The 13,574-nt window shown below is 40.5% G+C and overlaps 1 protein-coding gene across 1 annotated transcript; it reads left to right on the forward strand.

Moving 5' to 3' along the window:
* Positions 1-215: 215 nt before the first annotated feature.
* On the forward strand, positions 216-13,169 carry CYB561A3 (cytochrome b561 family member A3). Its single transcript, XM_083358955.1, has 6 exons — positions 216-325; positions 9,103-9,309; positions 9,423-9,631; positions 10,411-10,565; positions 11,293-11,446; positions 12,863-13,169. The coding sequence occupies exons 1-6, from the start codon at positions 241-243 to the stop codon at positions 12,884-12,886; spliced, it is 834 nt and encodes a 277-aa protein (XP_083215081.1). The 5' UTR covers positions 216-240; the 3' UTR covers positions 12,887-13,169.
* The last annotated feature ends 405 nt before the right edge of the window (positions 13,170-13,574 follow it).

The following is a 13,574-nucleotide window of genomic DNA, read 5'->3' on the forward strand; positions in this document are numbered from 1 at the left end:
GATTTATCGCCTTGTCTGCATAAACGTGGTGCATGGCAAGCAATTGAAAAATTACAGGAATCGGCACGAAGCTTACGGCGGGATAATTTTTAAATCTCCCAGAAAAAGATTATTTGCTCCAAACCGCACGTGTGGCTAAGAAAACTACATTTCCCAGACATCCAGAGAAGTCGGATATCCTCATTGGGCGGGGTTTCCAGTGTAAGAACGAACAGAGGGGGCTTAAGTTCTTCGGCTGCAATGAGCGGCGAAGTCCATATTGAAGGGTCTGTTGAGGACTGGAACTACTTTTCCCGACTCTCTCTGCGCCTTAGGCGGAAGCGAGGTATGAGAGTGGTATGCATTTTCGTTGTATTGGACTGAAGAAGGGAATAATGATATTCTTTAATATCGGCAATAATTGTGACTGTAAGTCACCTACACGCTCATTCTTGTAAAGGAGCATAGCATGTTCTCCCACTGATATTTTGCTCAAGAAGATTTTGCTTCTGCTTTTTCTTTTTTCGCCAGTATCTGCCTTCCTGTGGTTTTGATTGGCGAATCGACAAAGGTCCTTTATTTTCCCCAGGAGAGTGCCGCACACTTGTTAGTTCATGGATCTGCTGCTGTTGCGCGCTTTGTATCATTAGAAACCATTAATACAATTGGTAATCTATGTTCTTGTGTGGGTAATTATTCTGTCTTTTGCCAACACGGTTAATATTCTTTAGACCAGTTAATCTCAAAAATGGCTATGCATTTTTCTCAAAATGTAACACGGCGATGCACTTTATTGTTTATTCAGTAACACAGGTGTTAGTCCCTCAAGCAATATAGAGCAGGAGCAACCTAAAGTTTGTAGCTCTTTAATAAAGCCCATCTTTGAAATTGTACCCTTCAGTGTCATTTGTTTTGCTATTGGTCAAAAAACAAAACACAAAAACACAATAGCTAAACTATTTACTCCTGACATGGACGGATTATGATACAAAACACTTAGATTTCTTCACACCTGTACAGTCTTTCAGATTTTCTTTCTACATCCAACTATAGTGCTTTTATGATTTTGTATACCTATGTGGATAATTAAAAATAACATTTGTTTTACGGACAGTTACCGTACCTATTTCTGGTTGATTCTGGGAAGAGAGCAGAAGTTACTACATTCAGAAGAATTGGATTTTGGCAATGGCCAAAACTATATTTCTGGTAGACACCTGCAACAGATGCACCATATTTTCCTTTTTCTCAGAAGCCAAAATGGTTTTCATTTGTGAAAAGTATCTTTCTGTAGAACGTCTGAAAGTGAAGTTTATATATAGCAGGCCAGAATACTATGCCTATACCACATTGGTCCTAAATGAGGACTTATTGATTAACAGTGTCAATGCTGCAAGTAGGAGAGCAATATGTAATTTACACAAACAGTGGAAATAAAAACAGTTGTCAATAACTACCAGTACAAACAACTACAAAGCTCTTTTCATTCTCTAAACTTTGGCACCCAATCTCAACCTCTAACCTTCAAAGAAATTCCTACAGACCTGCACAGCAGAAACTGTCACTGGATCCAAGTGACAGCAATCTATCATAAGTTATTGAGAAGAAAAGAAAGACTGTAATTGAAGCTGTTAGGCACTGAAGCTTCCATTTATCATCTAAATCTTTCATCTTGACATGTATAATGTCTTCTGGGTGTCCAAATGTGAAATACTGATCAAAGATCCCTGGGCTGGGGTGTACAAATTATGCTGCAAGGCAATATCTCCAGCATATCAAGAGTGACTTCATAGTTTTGGGTGAAGGGTACAGGGTCTTGGGTTTCAGGTGATGGTATCATCAAAAATTATTTTTGAAAGCATAAGTCCAGGAAGAGGGGGGGGGAGAATTCTTGGTAATAACTGTTATGTACTGGACTCTTAAAGAATACCACGTGGGTTGCTGGAGCAGCTAACGGCTCTCTCCTGTGCTGCAATTGGCTATCTCCAGGCGGCAATGGTTGATTCAAACCTATTGTAGAACAGGGCGTGTTACAGCCTGTTGATGGTGGGGAGTGGGAAACTCCTATAGTCACCCACTTAAAGCCAACGGGGAAGTTCGCATTTGTGCTGACTATAAATGCACTCTAAATAAAGCCCTCAAGCAACATGCTTAACCGGTCCCAGTGGTCAATCATATTTTAGCCTCCTTGCAAGGGGGTACTATTTTTTGCTAAACTTGATTTAGCACAGGCCTATCAGCAATTGTTGGTTGATGAGGCCACAGCCGCGGCTCAAACGATCATGACTCACAGGTGGGCTTTCAAAGTTAAACGCTTACAGTTTGGAGTCAGTGTTGCACCGGGTATTTTGCAGGGAATCATGGAGCATACACTCAAGGGTATTCAGGGCGTCTGCCCTTATTTTGATGATGTTCTTATTGCAGGGGAATCCCCAGAAGTGTTGACCAGTAGGCTCAGGGCTGTCTTGCAGAGGCTTCGCGAAGCAGGCCTCAAATGAAAAAAGAACAAGTGTAGTATTGGGGTTTCTTCAAAAGAGTTCCTGGGTTTCTGAATTGATGCTAACGGTATTCATCCCGCTGATTCTAAAGTGAAGGCCATTAAATGGCTCCTAGGCCCAAACCAAAAGGAGAGCTACAAGCATTCTTGGGCTTCCTAAACTTCTATCACACATTTCTACCTCATAAGACAGCAATAGCAGAGCCCCTCCACAGGCTTCTAGATAACAAAGCTCCATGGAAATGGACTAACTTACATAAAAAAAGTTTCCGGGACTTAAAAGCACTATTGTCAGAAAAGTCCACTGTAACTCACTACAAAGAGTCTAAACCTGCATGTCTTGCATGTGATGTATGTCCCTATGGGGTGGGGGCAGTTTTAAGTCACATAGAAAAAAATGGGAAACAGGTTCCTATAGCATTTTACTCAAGGACATTGTCCTCTGATGAGCGCAACTATGCTCAGATTAACAAAGAGGTCCTGGCCATCGTTGCTGGAATAAAAAAAATTGATGACTATTTATATGGCAGGGATTTCACGGTATACACTGATCACAAACCTCTGTTGGGACTTTTCACAACAGACAAACAAACCCCCCACATACTATTTCCAAGAATGCTGAGATGGTCTATTTTCCTATTTGCATACAATTTTAAATTAATTCACAAATCAGGGAAGGAAATGGACCATGCTGATGGCCTCAGCAGACTACCACTGCCACTAATAGATCCAGATCTGGCTCCAGCTGCTAAAATATTGTCCATACAGGACATACCTGAGTTTCCCCTCCATTCAGGGGACATTGCTGCTGAAACTGCCACAGATAAAATACTTAGTAGAGTGTTGTCTTGGGTATACATGGGCTGGTTGGAAAAAAGTCCAGGCTCAGAATTTCAGAGCTATTTTGTCAGAAGGCATGAGTTATCTGCCCATAAAGGGTGCATTTTATGGGGAAACAGAGTCATAATTCCCACTTCCCTATGAGACAGGGTTTTACAATCATTACATGATGGCCATCCAGGCATTGTCAGAATGAAAGCTTTAGCTAGAAGCTACCTCTGGTGGCCTGGCCTTCATAAGGCCATTGAGGGTCAAGTCCATGGTTGTTATACATGCCAGCAATCTAGGCCTGAAATGCCACAGGCTCCAGTTAACAGGTGGGAGGAAATGCACACTCCCTGGTCTAGGGTTCACATAGACTACACTGGGCCTTTTCTGGGACAGCTCTTCCTTATAGTAGTGGATAGCCACTCAAAATGGCTGGAAGTAATTCCAGTTCCTAACATGACTACTGCTAGGACCATCCAGGTGCTGAGAAAACACACATGGATTGCCAGATGTCTTAGTTTCAGACAATGGGGCCCAATTCACTGCTGCTGAATTTCAGGCTTTCCTTAGAGCCAATCTCATCAGACATGCAATGTCTGCACCTTTTCATCCATCTTCTAATGGTCAAGCTGAACGCATGGTGAGGACAATGAAGGAAGCACTCAAGCGCATTGTCACAGGTGACTGGCATCACAGATTGGCAGATTTTTTACTCTGCCAGCATTCTACGCCCTGCACTGTTACAGGCAAAAGTCCTGCAGAACTACGTTGTGGGAGGCGTTTGATTACTAAACTGGACAGGTTGCATCCAGACAGAGTGGCAGCAGAAGCTTCTCGACCAAAACCCCCAAGGGGGCTGAACATGGGCGATTGGGTTTGGGCCAGGAACTATGGTCATGGGAATCTGTGGGTTCCTAGTCAAATTACCAAGGCATCCGGACCCCTATCTTATGAAGTGGGGTTGGAGAGAGGGCAAGTTGTCAGACGACACATTGATCAGCTCAGGAAACGATTTCCAGAACGGCCACTAAGTGAAGACTGCATCATAAGTCCCTCCCAAGGTCCTCAAACTTGCGGCCAAGCCAGTCCTCACATGGACTATCAGGACTTGTCCTTCAAACTGAGGAAGAACCAGAGGGAGAACTGGGGAGCCCTGGAGTGCAACATGGGTCCCCTGAAGGAGCAAGCTAACCAAACTTCAGCAACCACTGTGCCTATTCTGCCGAACAGTCTGACTCTGGGTTGGGCCAACCTGGTGAGGCCAGCCAGAGTGCATTGAATCCCCTTGACTCAGGAGCACAAAGGGACACAAGTCTACCCAGCCCACTGAGTAAGCTGGTAGACCACAAAGTGATGGGAACTCCCAGGGCGTACAAGCCTCCTTCATATCTTGCAGATTACGTTGTAAAATAAAGAGTTATATATTGTAATTCCTGTTGCCACTACACTACAGAAACCAGTGCTATGATGTAACTGTCTAACAGTGCCATTTTTGAAACCTATTCATTGAGACATTGTTTAATAACATTGTAACCTACATTGTTTTTTTACTTTTATTATTATTATCACTTTTATTTTAATGTGTTTGGATAATGAGTCTTGACAATTGTTGAGACTAATTGGTGTTATTATGGTCTGGTCTAAGAGGGGAGGGGTGTTATGTACTTGACTCTTAAAGAATACCACGTGGGTTGCTGGAGCAGCTAACGGCTCTCCAGCAACCCAGACTACAAGTCTCCTGTGCTGCAATTGGCTATCTCCAGGTGGCAATGGTTGATTCAAACCTATTGGCTGCTGCCTAGGGGCTAGCCTATATATTGCGGCTAGTTGCAGCCTTTTCCCCAGTACAGTTTCTGCACAAAATAAACTATGAGTTACCTTGTACTCAGCTTCGCGTCTTCATTCCTGCGCCAAAGAACCCGCTATTTAACAATAACATTGATGCAAGCAATGTTGGTTTGAAGTGAATGAACTGTTGTTTAGAGATAGAATTCATCTCCTTAAAGTGAGAAAGTGCATTTTTGAATGATGGAGAGCTAACCTGGCTAGGAGGCTTTTAAACTAGAGTGAGTGGAAATTGTAAGACCACTAATGAGTAAAGAATTGCCATGTAAATGGACTAAATACTCAAAGGGAAATAATTTGGGAATTTCCAGTTTTAAAAAGCAAAGTAGACATAAAGGAAATGAAACTGAACACAAAGAAGCTACCTCATTATCTGAAATGCCCCTAAACTAGTCCTGCAGAACTCTTGGAAGTCAAAGTGGCAGATTAATAACTTTAAAGTAATTGCAGGCCAGAAAGGAACAGCTGGCAGCACAGTGGCAGTGATGCAACTAGCCATGTTTGTGAGGCCTGAAGGCACTTTGCGTGTGTCGTTTGGGATGGAAGTGATTACAAAAACCTTGGTGGAAGCTTTGGCAGCAGTGGATTGGCTGTTTTTCCACAAATGCTGGCACAAAGCAGCTTGATGGGCTGCAAATTGTGCAGGTCTGCTCCATGCTAATGGCAAAGCATGGGTAAAAAGCAGATGATCTGGATCATGAGGCAGAAAGACAAGTATGGTGTAATAGGGATTACAGAAACAGTGGAATGAATCCCATCAGTGGAACACTGATCTTGATAAGTATATCTTGTTTTAGAGGAACAGGCAGTCCAAGAATGGACATAGTATAGCATTATATAGTCAATAATTTAATTGGCTGTAAATTAACTTCCCATAGGTCATTTGGATGGGTAATACCCTGAGCATTGACAGTATTTGGAAAGCTAACAAAGGATAGCTTACATATTTGCTGCAAACCAGTCAGAAGAAATCTTGCCCATGAAATCAGATTAGCCCTGACCCTGCTGGTTTTCCATAAGGCCTTAAAGACATGTTTGTGACACTGAGCTTGGGGTTCTGAATATATGGCAAAGCCTGTGTAATGATTGTGATTATTTGTTTGCTGGTTTTTGTTGTTTTTTTAACCATGGTTGTATGCATTATATGTGTATTAGCTTTGTTGAGATGGGTGGCCATGCAAATTGAAATAAAGATTTATTGAAGCAAATAACCCAAACCATGAAAGGGTTTCAGGAAGGGAGGTTTCAACTCCCCAAACATCTGTTGGAAGTCTGTCAAAAGAAGAGAAGATGGGAGAAATATATAAAAAATGTTCAGGTATTGTCAGCCTTACAAGATAGACCAGGCTGAGAAACTGATGCCATATAGGTCATGATGACTACTTTTATTGTAACAGTTATAGTAACAGAATCTTGCAAGTCTGAATTTACTTCCCTTCTTCCTTACTTTATCTTTGGGTGAACTAGGGAGGGTCCTGTCTGAGATGTTTATCTACATTATTTTCTTGGTCCAGGCTCAATCCCCTCTAATTTGACCATTGCCTTGGTAGCCCTCTGCTTTCTTTTTTTCAAGACCATTCTCTATGCCCTTCACAGGTATATGAAAATATTTTATTTGGAATATGGTTTGATAAGTCTTCTATTGCCAAGAAACTAGAACCAAAAGTAATGAATTGAGTTGCAGCTACTTAGATTTTTGTTTAAAAAAATGGAAAACATTCTGGACAGTAAATCTATATGGCACTGAAACAATCTGCATATGATGGTTTCAGATTCTCAACTCTGGAGGGTTGGGTTTTTCCCCCAAAAAAAGATAGACAGCCACCTCTCACAGTTGGTTTGTGTTTTTGCATATTGCAGAGGGCTGGGCTACAGAATTATTGTGGTTCCTTCCAATTCAATTAATCTATAATTCTATCAAGACAGCCTGGTCTATCTTGTAAATATAAATTAGAATGTGTGTAGGTGCTGAGCCAGATTAATTTGGCTGCACTAGAATTTGCTACCTAAATTTATCATCATACAAGGCACATATAAATAGCTTTTATTATGATTAAGGTTTTCAGTGTTATATTTGGTTGGGTGTATGCATATGTGTATAGATATCGCAAACATTATAAACAAACATTGATAGGGCTCGCAACTTGGGCGTCCTCCTGGACTCACGGCTCAATTTTGAAGACCATATAGGAGCCGTGACCAGGGGGGCTTTTGCACAGGTTCGCCTGGTGCGCCAGTTGCGTCCCCATCTGGACCGAGACGCCCTACGCACAGTTACTCATGCGCTTGTGACCTCCCGTTTGGACTACTGTAACGCTCTCTACATGGGGCTGCCCTTGAAGTCCACTCGGAGGCTTCAACTGGTGCAGAATGCAGCCGCGCGAGTTGTAATGGGGGTTTCCCGATACTCCCATGTAACACCTCTACTCCGCGAGCTGCATTGGCTTCCGGTTGCCCTCTGGGTGAAATTCAAGGTGCTGGTTATTACCTATAAAGCCCTACATGGCCTGGGTCCGGGTTATTTGAGGGAACACCTGCTGCCGGCATCAAACGCCCTTCGCCCAGTGCGTTCCCACAGGGAGGGTCTGCTCAGGGTTCCGCCGGTGAGAGATTGCCGGCGGGTGACACCCAGGGATAGGGCCTTCTCAGTGGGAGCGCCTGCCCTCTGGAACCAGCTGCCGGTGGAGCTGAGAACTGCCCCCGACCTCCGATCATTCTGCCGGGGCCTGAAGACCTGGCTCTTTGAGCTCTCGGGCCCAGGCTGAGGAGAAATTTTTAATTGGGGTTTTTAAGCGTACAGGGTCAATTTAATATTTTTTAATTTGGTTTTTAACTTTTGCATGTTGGATTTTTAATTCCCTGTAAACCGCCCTGAGTCCTCAGGGAAAGGGCGGTATATAAATGTAACTAACTAACTAAATAAATAAATAAATGCAAATTTCAGTATAACTCTCCATTTTTAGAAAAAGTATTGAAAAATTGCCTGGCAATTTGGACAAAGTACTATGTTTAAAGAAAATATTCAAAAAGAGCAAGCACATCCATTTCCATTCTCCATCTCTTAAGGTACTTGTGCATTGTGAAGAGTGAAGTTTCTGTCATCACCATGAACTATTAATAGACCTTTTTTGCTATTTATTCAGCTTCAACTTCTGCTTGAAAAGCAGAAGTGAACTCATAAGTGTTGCCTTTCTCAAGAAGCAGTGGTTGCAGGTGCAATATCTATAGAGGGCTTTAGGGAACTTCTCTTTTGGGAAGCTTGATCTTTGAATCTTGCCTATTTAATTGTTAAAATTTAATATGTTTTCTTTATTGAAGTAGCTTGATTGTAATCACTTTTATTTTTGCCTGCAACATCATTAGATAAGCTGGATATGATAAAATTAATCTTATCTCCCTGTGCTGATCTCACTTATGTACATGCTTACATTGGCTCCTGGAAAAACCTTGGACGCATGGATAGAATAGGGTTTTTTATTGGACTGAGTTGAACCACCCTACATAATGATAAAATTGAGACATTCCTTTGTACAATAAACTCATCAGTTCCCCTAGAATCTATATTTAGTGATATGAGTACATAGCATTTCTGGCTTTAAAAAGGATGATAATCTGATCAATTAAACTGATTGTAACGATTGAGCTTTGTACACATTGCCACCCAGATAGAATATGATCAGCTTGAATCAGCCCAAAGACATTGTAGAGCCTTTGTTTTCTGAACAAAACACATTAATATATTTTCTCTAGCCCTTTCTCTCTAGCTCCTCCTCCTTGGGTGATAATGATAAAAATAGTAAAACTGAAGTGCATGTTTCGTACAGCAGTGCCACTTGGAGCTGGGTGAAGGCAATATTGGGCATGAAGAATAGAAAGCCAACAGAGGAGATTTAGAATTTAACCTTATCAATAACCTGAACTGTTTGTTCAATTCCTTTATTTTATTTTCTCAGGTGTGCTTCCAAGTAGCACTGAGATGCCTACGGTTCCATTTCTCCCATATTCAATCCTTGTGGGAAATCTGGCTATCTGGTGTTTGGGGCTTACAATATACTGGAGTCAGCACTGGCTTGGCGGCTTTGCCTGGGATGGTTCTCGCAAGATGTTTAATTGGCACCCAGTTCTCATGGTGACAGGCATGGTGATCTTATATGGTATAGGTAAGCGAAAAAATATATATCCAATTTCTCTGTCCTTTTCCTCTCCTTTTGGTATGTAAGTAGGGAGAAGTGCTTCATCTGGCTCTGATGGTTTCCCACTTTTCCCCCTGTAGCAGCATTGGTGTACCGTTTGCCCTTTTCTCAAGTGGGTTCCAAGCTCCCGTGGAAGGTGCTGCATGCAACACTTGCTCTGATAGCATTTATCTTTGCCATTCTGGGACTGGAGGCTGTCTTCAGGTTTCACAATGTGCAGAAAATCCCCAACATGTACTCTCTACACAGCTGGCTTGGGCTCTCTGCTGTGCTACTTTTTTCATGCCAGGTAGGTAAGAGCATAGCAATGGATTGATTTATGTAAGGAAGGATATATCCCACTAGTTTCCAAGAGAAGAGATGAAAGGCTGGAAACAAACGAGATCAGTAATATTTACAATAATTCCCAACATTTTATTTTTACTATGACCTGCCTCCAATAGTTGATTTTCAGAAAGGATTAAGAAATCCTGCCTGAAACTCTGGAGACTCATTGCTAGCCAATGTAGATAGAAGTGGGTGAGAAAAATCAATGCTCTGGTTTACTATAAGATAGCTTCTAGGACTCTGAGGGATAGTCAGTTAGGGGGAGATGTGAATAGCTTATCTTTTAATATATAATCATATACTGCTAAGCTTTTTCTGAAGAAAGATTTGAGAGTATTTTTACATATCCTGTGTGTCTTCAGTTTCTTGTCACCAGAAATTAATCGTATAAACAGATTACTTTTTTCCTACTGGGCAAGTGGCTTTTTTAATCTTTTGAGATTAAACCAAAGAATTATGCATATTAATCATACATTGCCTAAAGAAACATGCAGTGTGTTGCCCACCTAAACATATTACATTGTGAGAGATGGAATCATATACAGTAATCATATTTTCACAAATGTGCCCCTATGTGCTTGAAGATCTAAAATTATTTTTAAAGAAATGAAGGAAAAAAGAACTTCTGCTGGCTAAGTTACCACACTGGCATTGCTAATCACGTACAAATAATTTGTATAGGTTCAGGTACAATTCAGGTACTATAATGTAACACTTCTAATTCATGGCTCTCCCTTCCAGTGGTTAATGGGACTTGCTTCTTTTTTGTTGCCTTGGATGCCCATCTGGTTCCGAGCCCTCTACAAACCCGTCCATGTTTTCTTTGGTTCTATCATCCTTGGTTTGGCTATTGCATCATGCATCTCAGGCATTAATGAAAAGTTATTCATGAGATCGTGAGTAATGGAATTTTGTTATGGGTTGATCAGAATATAGTGCAATGGGTATTTGTATTTTGTCTTTTGATTCTGAGATAACAATCTATAAAAAGTTAATAATTTGGCTTATCAATTCAATCTAGAAAAAAAGGAAACAAAACTCAAACTGATCTGGACTGAAATTGTTATGTATTTTGACAGTAACAAAAATACTTCTAAATATGAAGGAGAATGTTCCTAAAGATTTATCAGGCACCCAGAATCGTGCTACAGGGATGCCCTTAAGAATGAGTTTCCTGTGGCAAGTATTTTTCTTGAAATGTCTACATCAGTTTCCTCCAATTTTGTGCTGTCCATATTTAGAAATTGCAGAAAGGGAGGTTTAACACCTCTTGGCAACCCTGGAATCTGGAAAGCTGGTATGGAAATATTTCCAGCTTTTGTATATTTAGTTTTGCCAGCATAGCAAGTAAAGATGTGAAACTGATGTGTGGAGATCTGTTGGAAATGAATACCATAAGCATACCTAGGTCTTAGATTATGAAATCAGTAGTAAATATTTGGAAGCCTGCAATAGCAAAAAAAAAAAAAAAAGCTGGTACCGTAGATAAAGCCCCAGATGACCACAGGAGATGAGCACAAAGTTTATTAATGCATTCCAAGCATTCCCTTCTTTTTGGATTTTTGCAGAAATATGTGAGTTTAACCGGTCTTCACCAAACACTTTGTTTGACTATCTTCTTAGAAAGAATTCAACAATACCATATTCCAAGCTTCCTGCAGAGGCTTGGTTTGCCAACATTCTGGGAATGCTGATTTTGGTGTTTGGATTGTTAGTGTTGTTGGGTCTTGCCATACCAGGATGGAAACGTCCAGATGTGAATTCAGACATTCGAGAGGTGAGGAATTATGCTACGATGAATTATAGAAAATGAATATGGTGCTTTAATGCGTGTTGAAAGTATTTGAATGCTACATATACAGAACACACACACACACACACACACACACACACAGAGAGAGAGAGAGAGAGAGAGAGAGAGAGAGAGAGAGATAAAGTGATCTTATACCAAAAGTCAGATGTGACTACATCATTCCAAAGAACTGGGGCAGACATAGAGAAAGCTTGACTCCAGGTCACCCATATGACAAAGGTAGGTAAATCTTCTCAGACAATCTCAGTTGAACGGGGGTGGTGTTGGGAATCAAATAGAAGCAGGTGTTTTCTCAATCTGCTTCAACCTCTAAGCCACATTGGGCTTTAAAGTTAATACTATGTACCAGGGGTAGGCAACCTTGGCTCTTTTATGACTCATGGACTTACTCCCGGAATTCCTGAGACAGCCATGGCTATGGAATGGCTGGCTTAAGAATTCTGGGAGTTGAAGTCCACGAGTCATAAAAGAGCCAAGGTTGCCTACCCCTGTGTCTGTACTTTCTATTTCACCCCCCCCCAAAAAAAATACAAAACAGAATTGGGCAGGGACTGTAAACTCTTCTGGAGAGAATTCCATAGACATGATATAAACCTGGACAAGTGAGAATTAAATATTTAATTGATGAATTCTTATCCTATGGATCACTAATGTGTAAATGCTGCTCGGGTAAAAATTAGATCTGGCAGTCTAAAGATTTTAAAGACAAATAGCTGCATAATTTTATTTTGCTTCTAGTACATAAAATACTAAAATTATATCTATTAATCTCTTTCTCCAGCCAGACACTTTTAGCCACCATTCTGGCTAATTAGATATTATTGAGTCTAAAACATTTAATTCTCAAACCTGGAATATTTAGTCCCCAAACCTGAATTTCAAATAATTAAACTGCTGAAACAAAACTTTTGCAATGTATAAAACTTTCAGGTGAAATTTCAGTTTAAAATGGAGTGGGCCAATTAAACAGACTGTCATCTTGAAAACTGAAAAGTGAAGTAATATATGGTAAACAGCTATCCTTACCATTGAAATAAGGAATTTGTGACTCTAGATAATCATTAAAGAACAATTCCTACCATTATTTTCCACTGTACATACTGGTTGAACTTGTCAAAAATTGTAGCCTAGCAATACTTAACAACAGTACCACTTAACAATCACTCATGGTTGAAGCCACTCATTTCTCAATACCTAGGCACAACTTTATTAAGCTACGCTATACAGGCTGAGTCCCTTATTTTTCTGTAAAATGTGCTCTTAGAAATTGACGTGTGAATACTAATCTTAAAGATAACTTAAACTACCATAATATTCCCTTTCACTATAGGAAAATCATGTTTTATTGAACCCAACTTCTGGTTTGCTTCCTCTATGCAGCCTCTGTTACAAGAAGCCAGATGAAGAATTGAAGACCAGCTGCATGGTTTGCTTCCTCTAAGGGTTTTTTCATTGAAGTTTGCAGCCTTACTTGCTGCTGTGGTCATGGGGACAGGAGCTCACATGAGCTAATTCAGTAAGAGAAGACTTTTCTGGTAACCGACATTCAAATTTGTTCCCGAGTCTGATTTTTAAACTTCAAATGTTTGTACTATCAAGGATTGCTGGACATTCAACCACATTTGAACAAATCTGTTTGCTAAAGTGCCATAAAGTTTGCAAATTTTTGTGCTTTTCTATAGCCAATTAAAATCCAAATAATCAATTAAAGAAAAGCTTTCTTTTTTTCTGATACTTGGGTAAAAGGATGTTCTACAGCAGATACTTTGCGTGCAATTTCAGAGCTGCATTATTTTTTAATGGAATATGATCTAACGTTCTGTTTTTTCATATGAGTCTGTTCAGATTCCACCTATTATAGAACATAGTTTGTTAGCTTTTATTTAACATGTTAGGTGAAGCCAGCTAGTATAGAGGGCCTCAACCTTCTCTTTATTGAAAGAGAAAAGTTTTCATTTTGTGCAGTAATATATCAGGCAGGCAGCCAAATCTTTTGCCAATTCACCCACAGAAGTTGTGTTTATATAGCATATCAAGCCATAATTTGTTTAATGGTGGTTTGCCAAATAAACAAATGACTGGGTTCCCATAA

This window comes from Vipera ursinii, assembly GCF_947247035.1.
Source record: "Vipera ursinii genome assembly, chromosome: 1".
Taxonomy (NCBI): Eukaryota; Metazoa; Chordata; class Lepidosauria; order Squamata; family Viperidae; genus Vipera; species Vipera ursinii.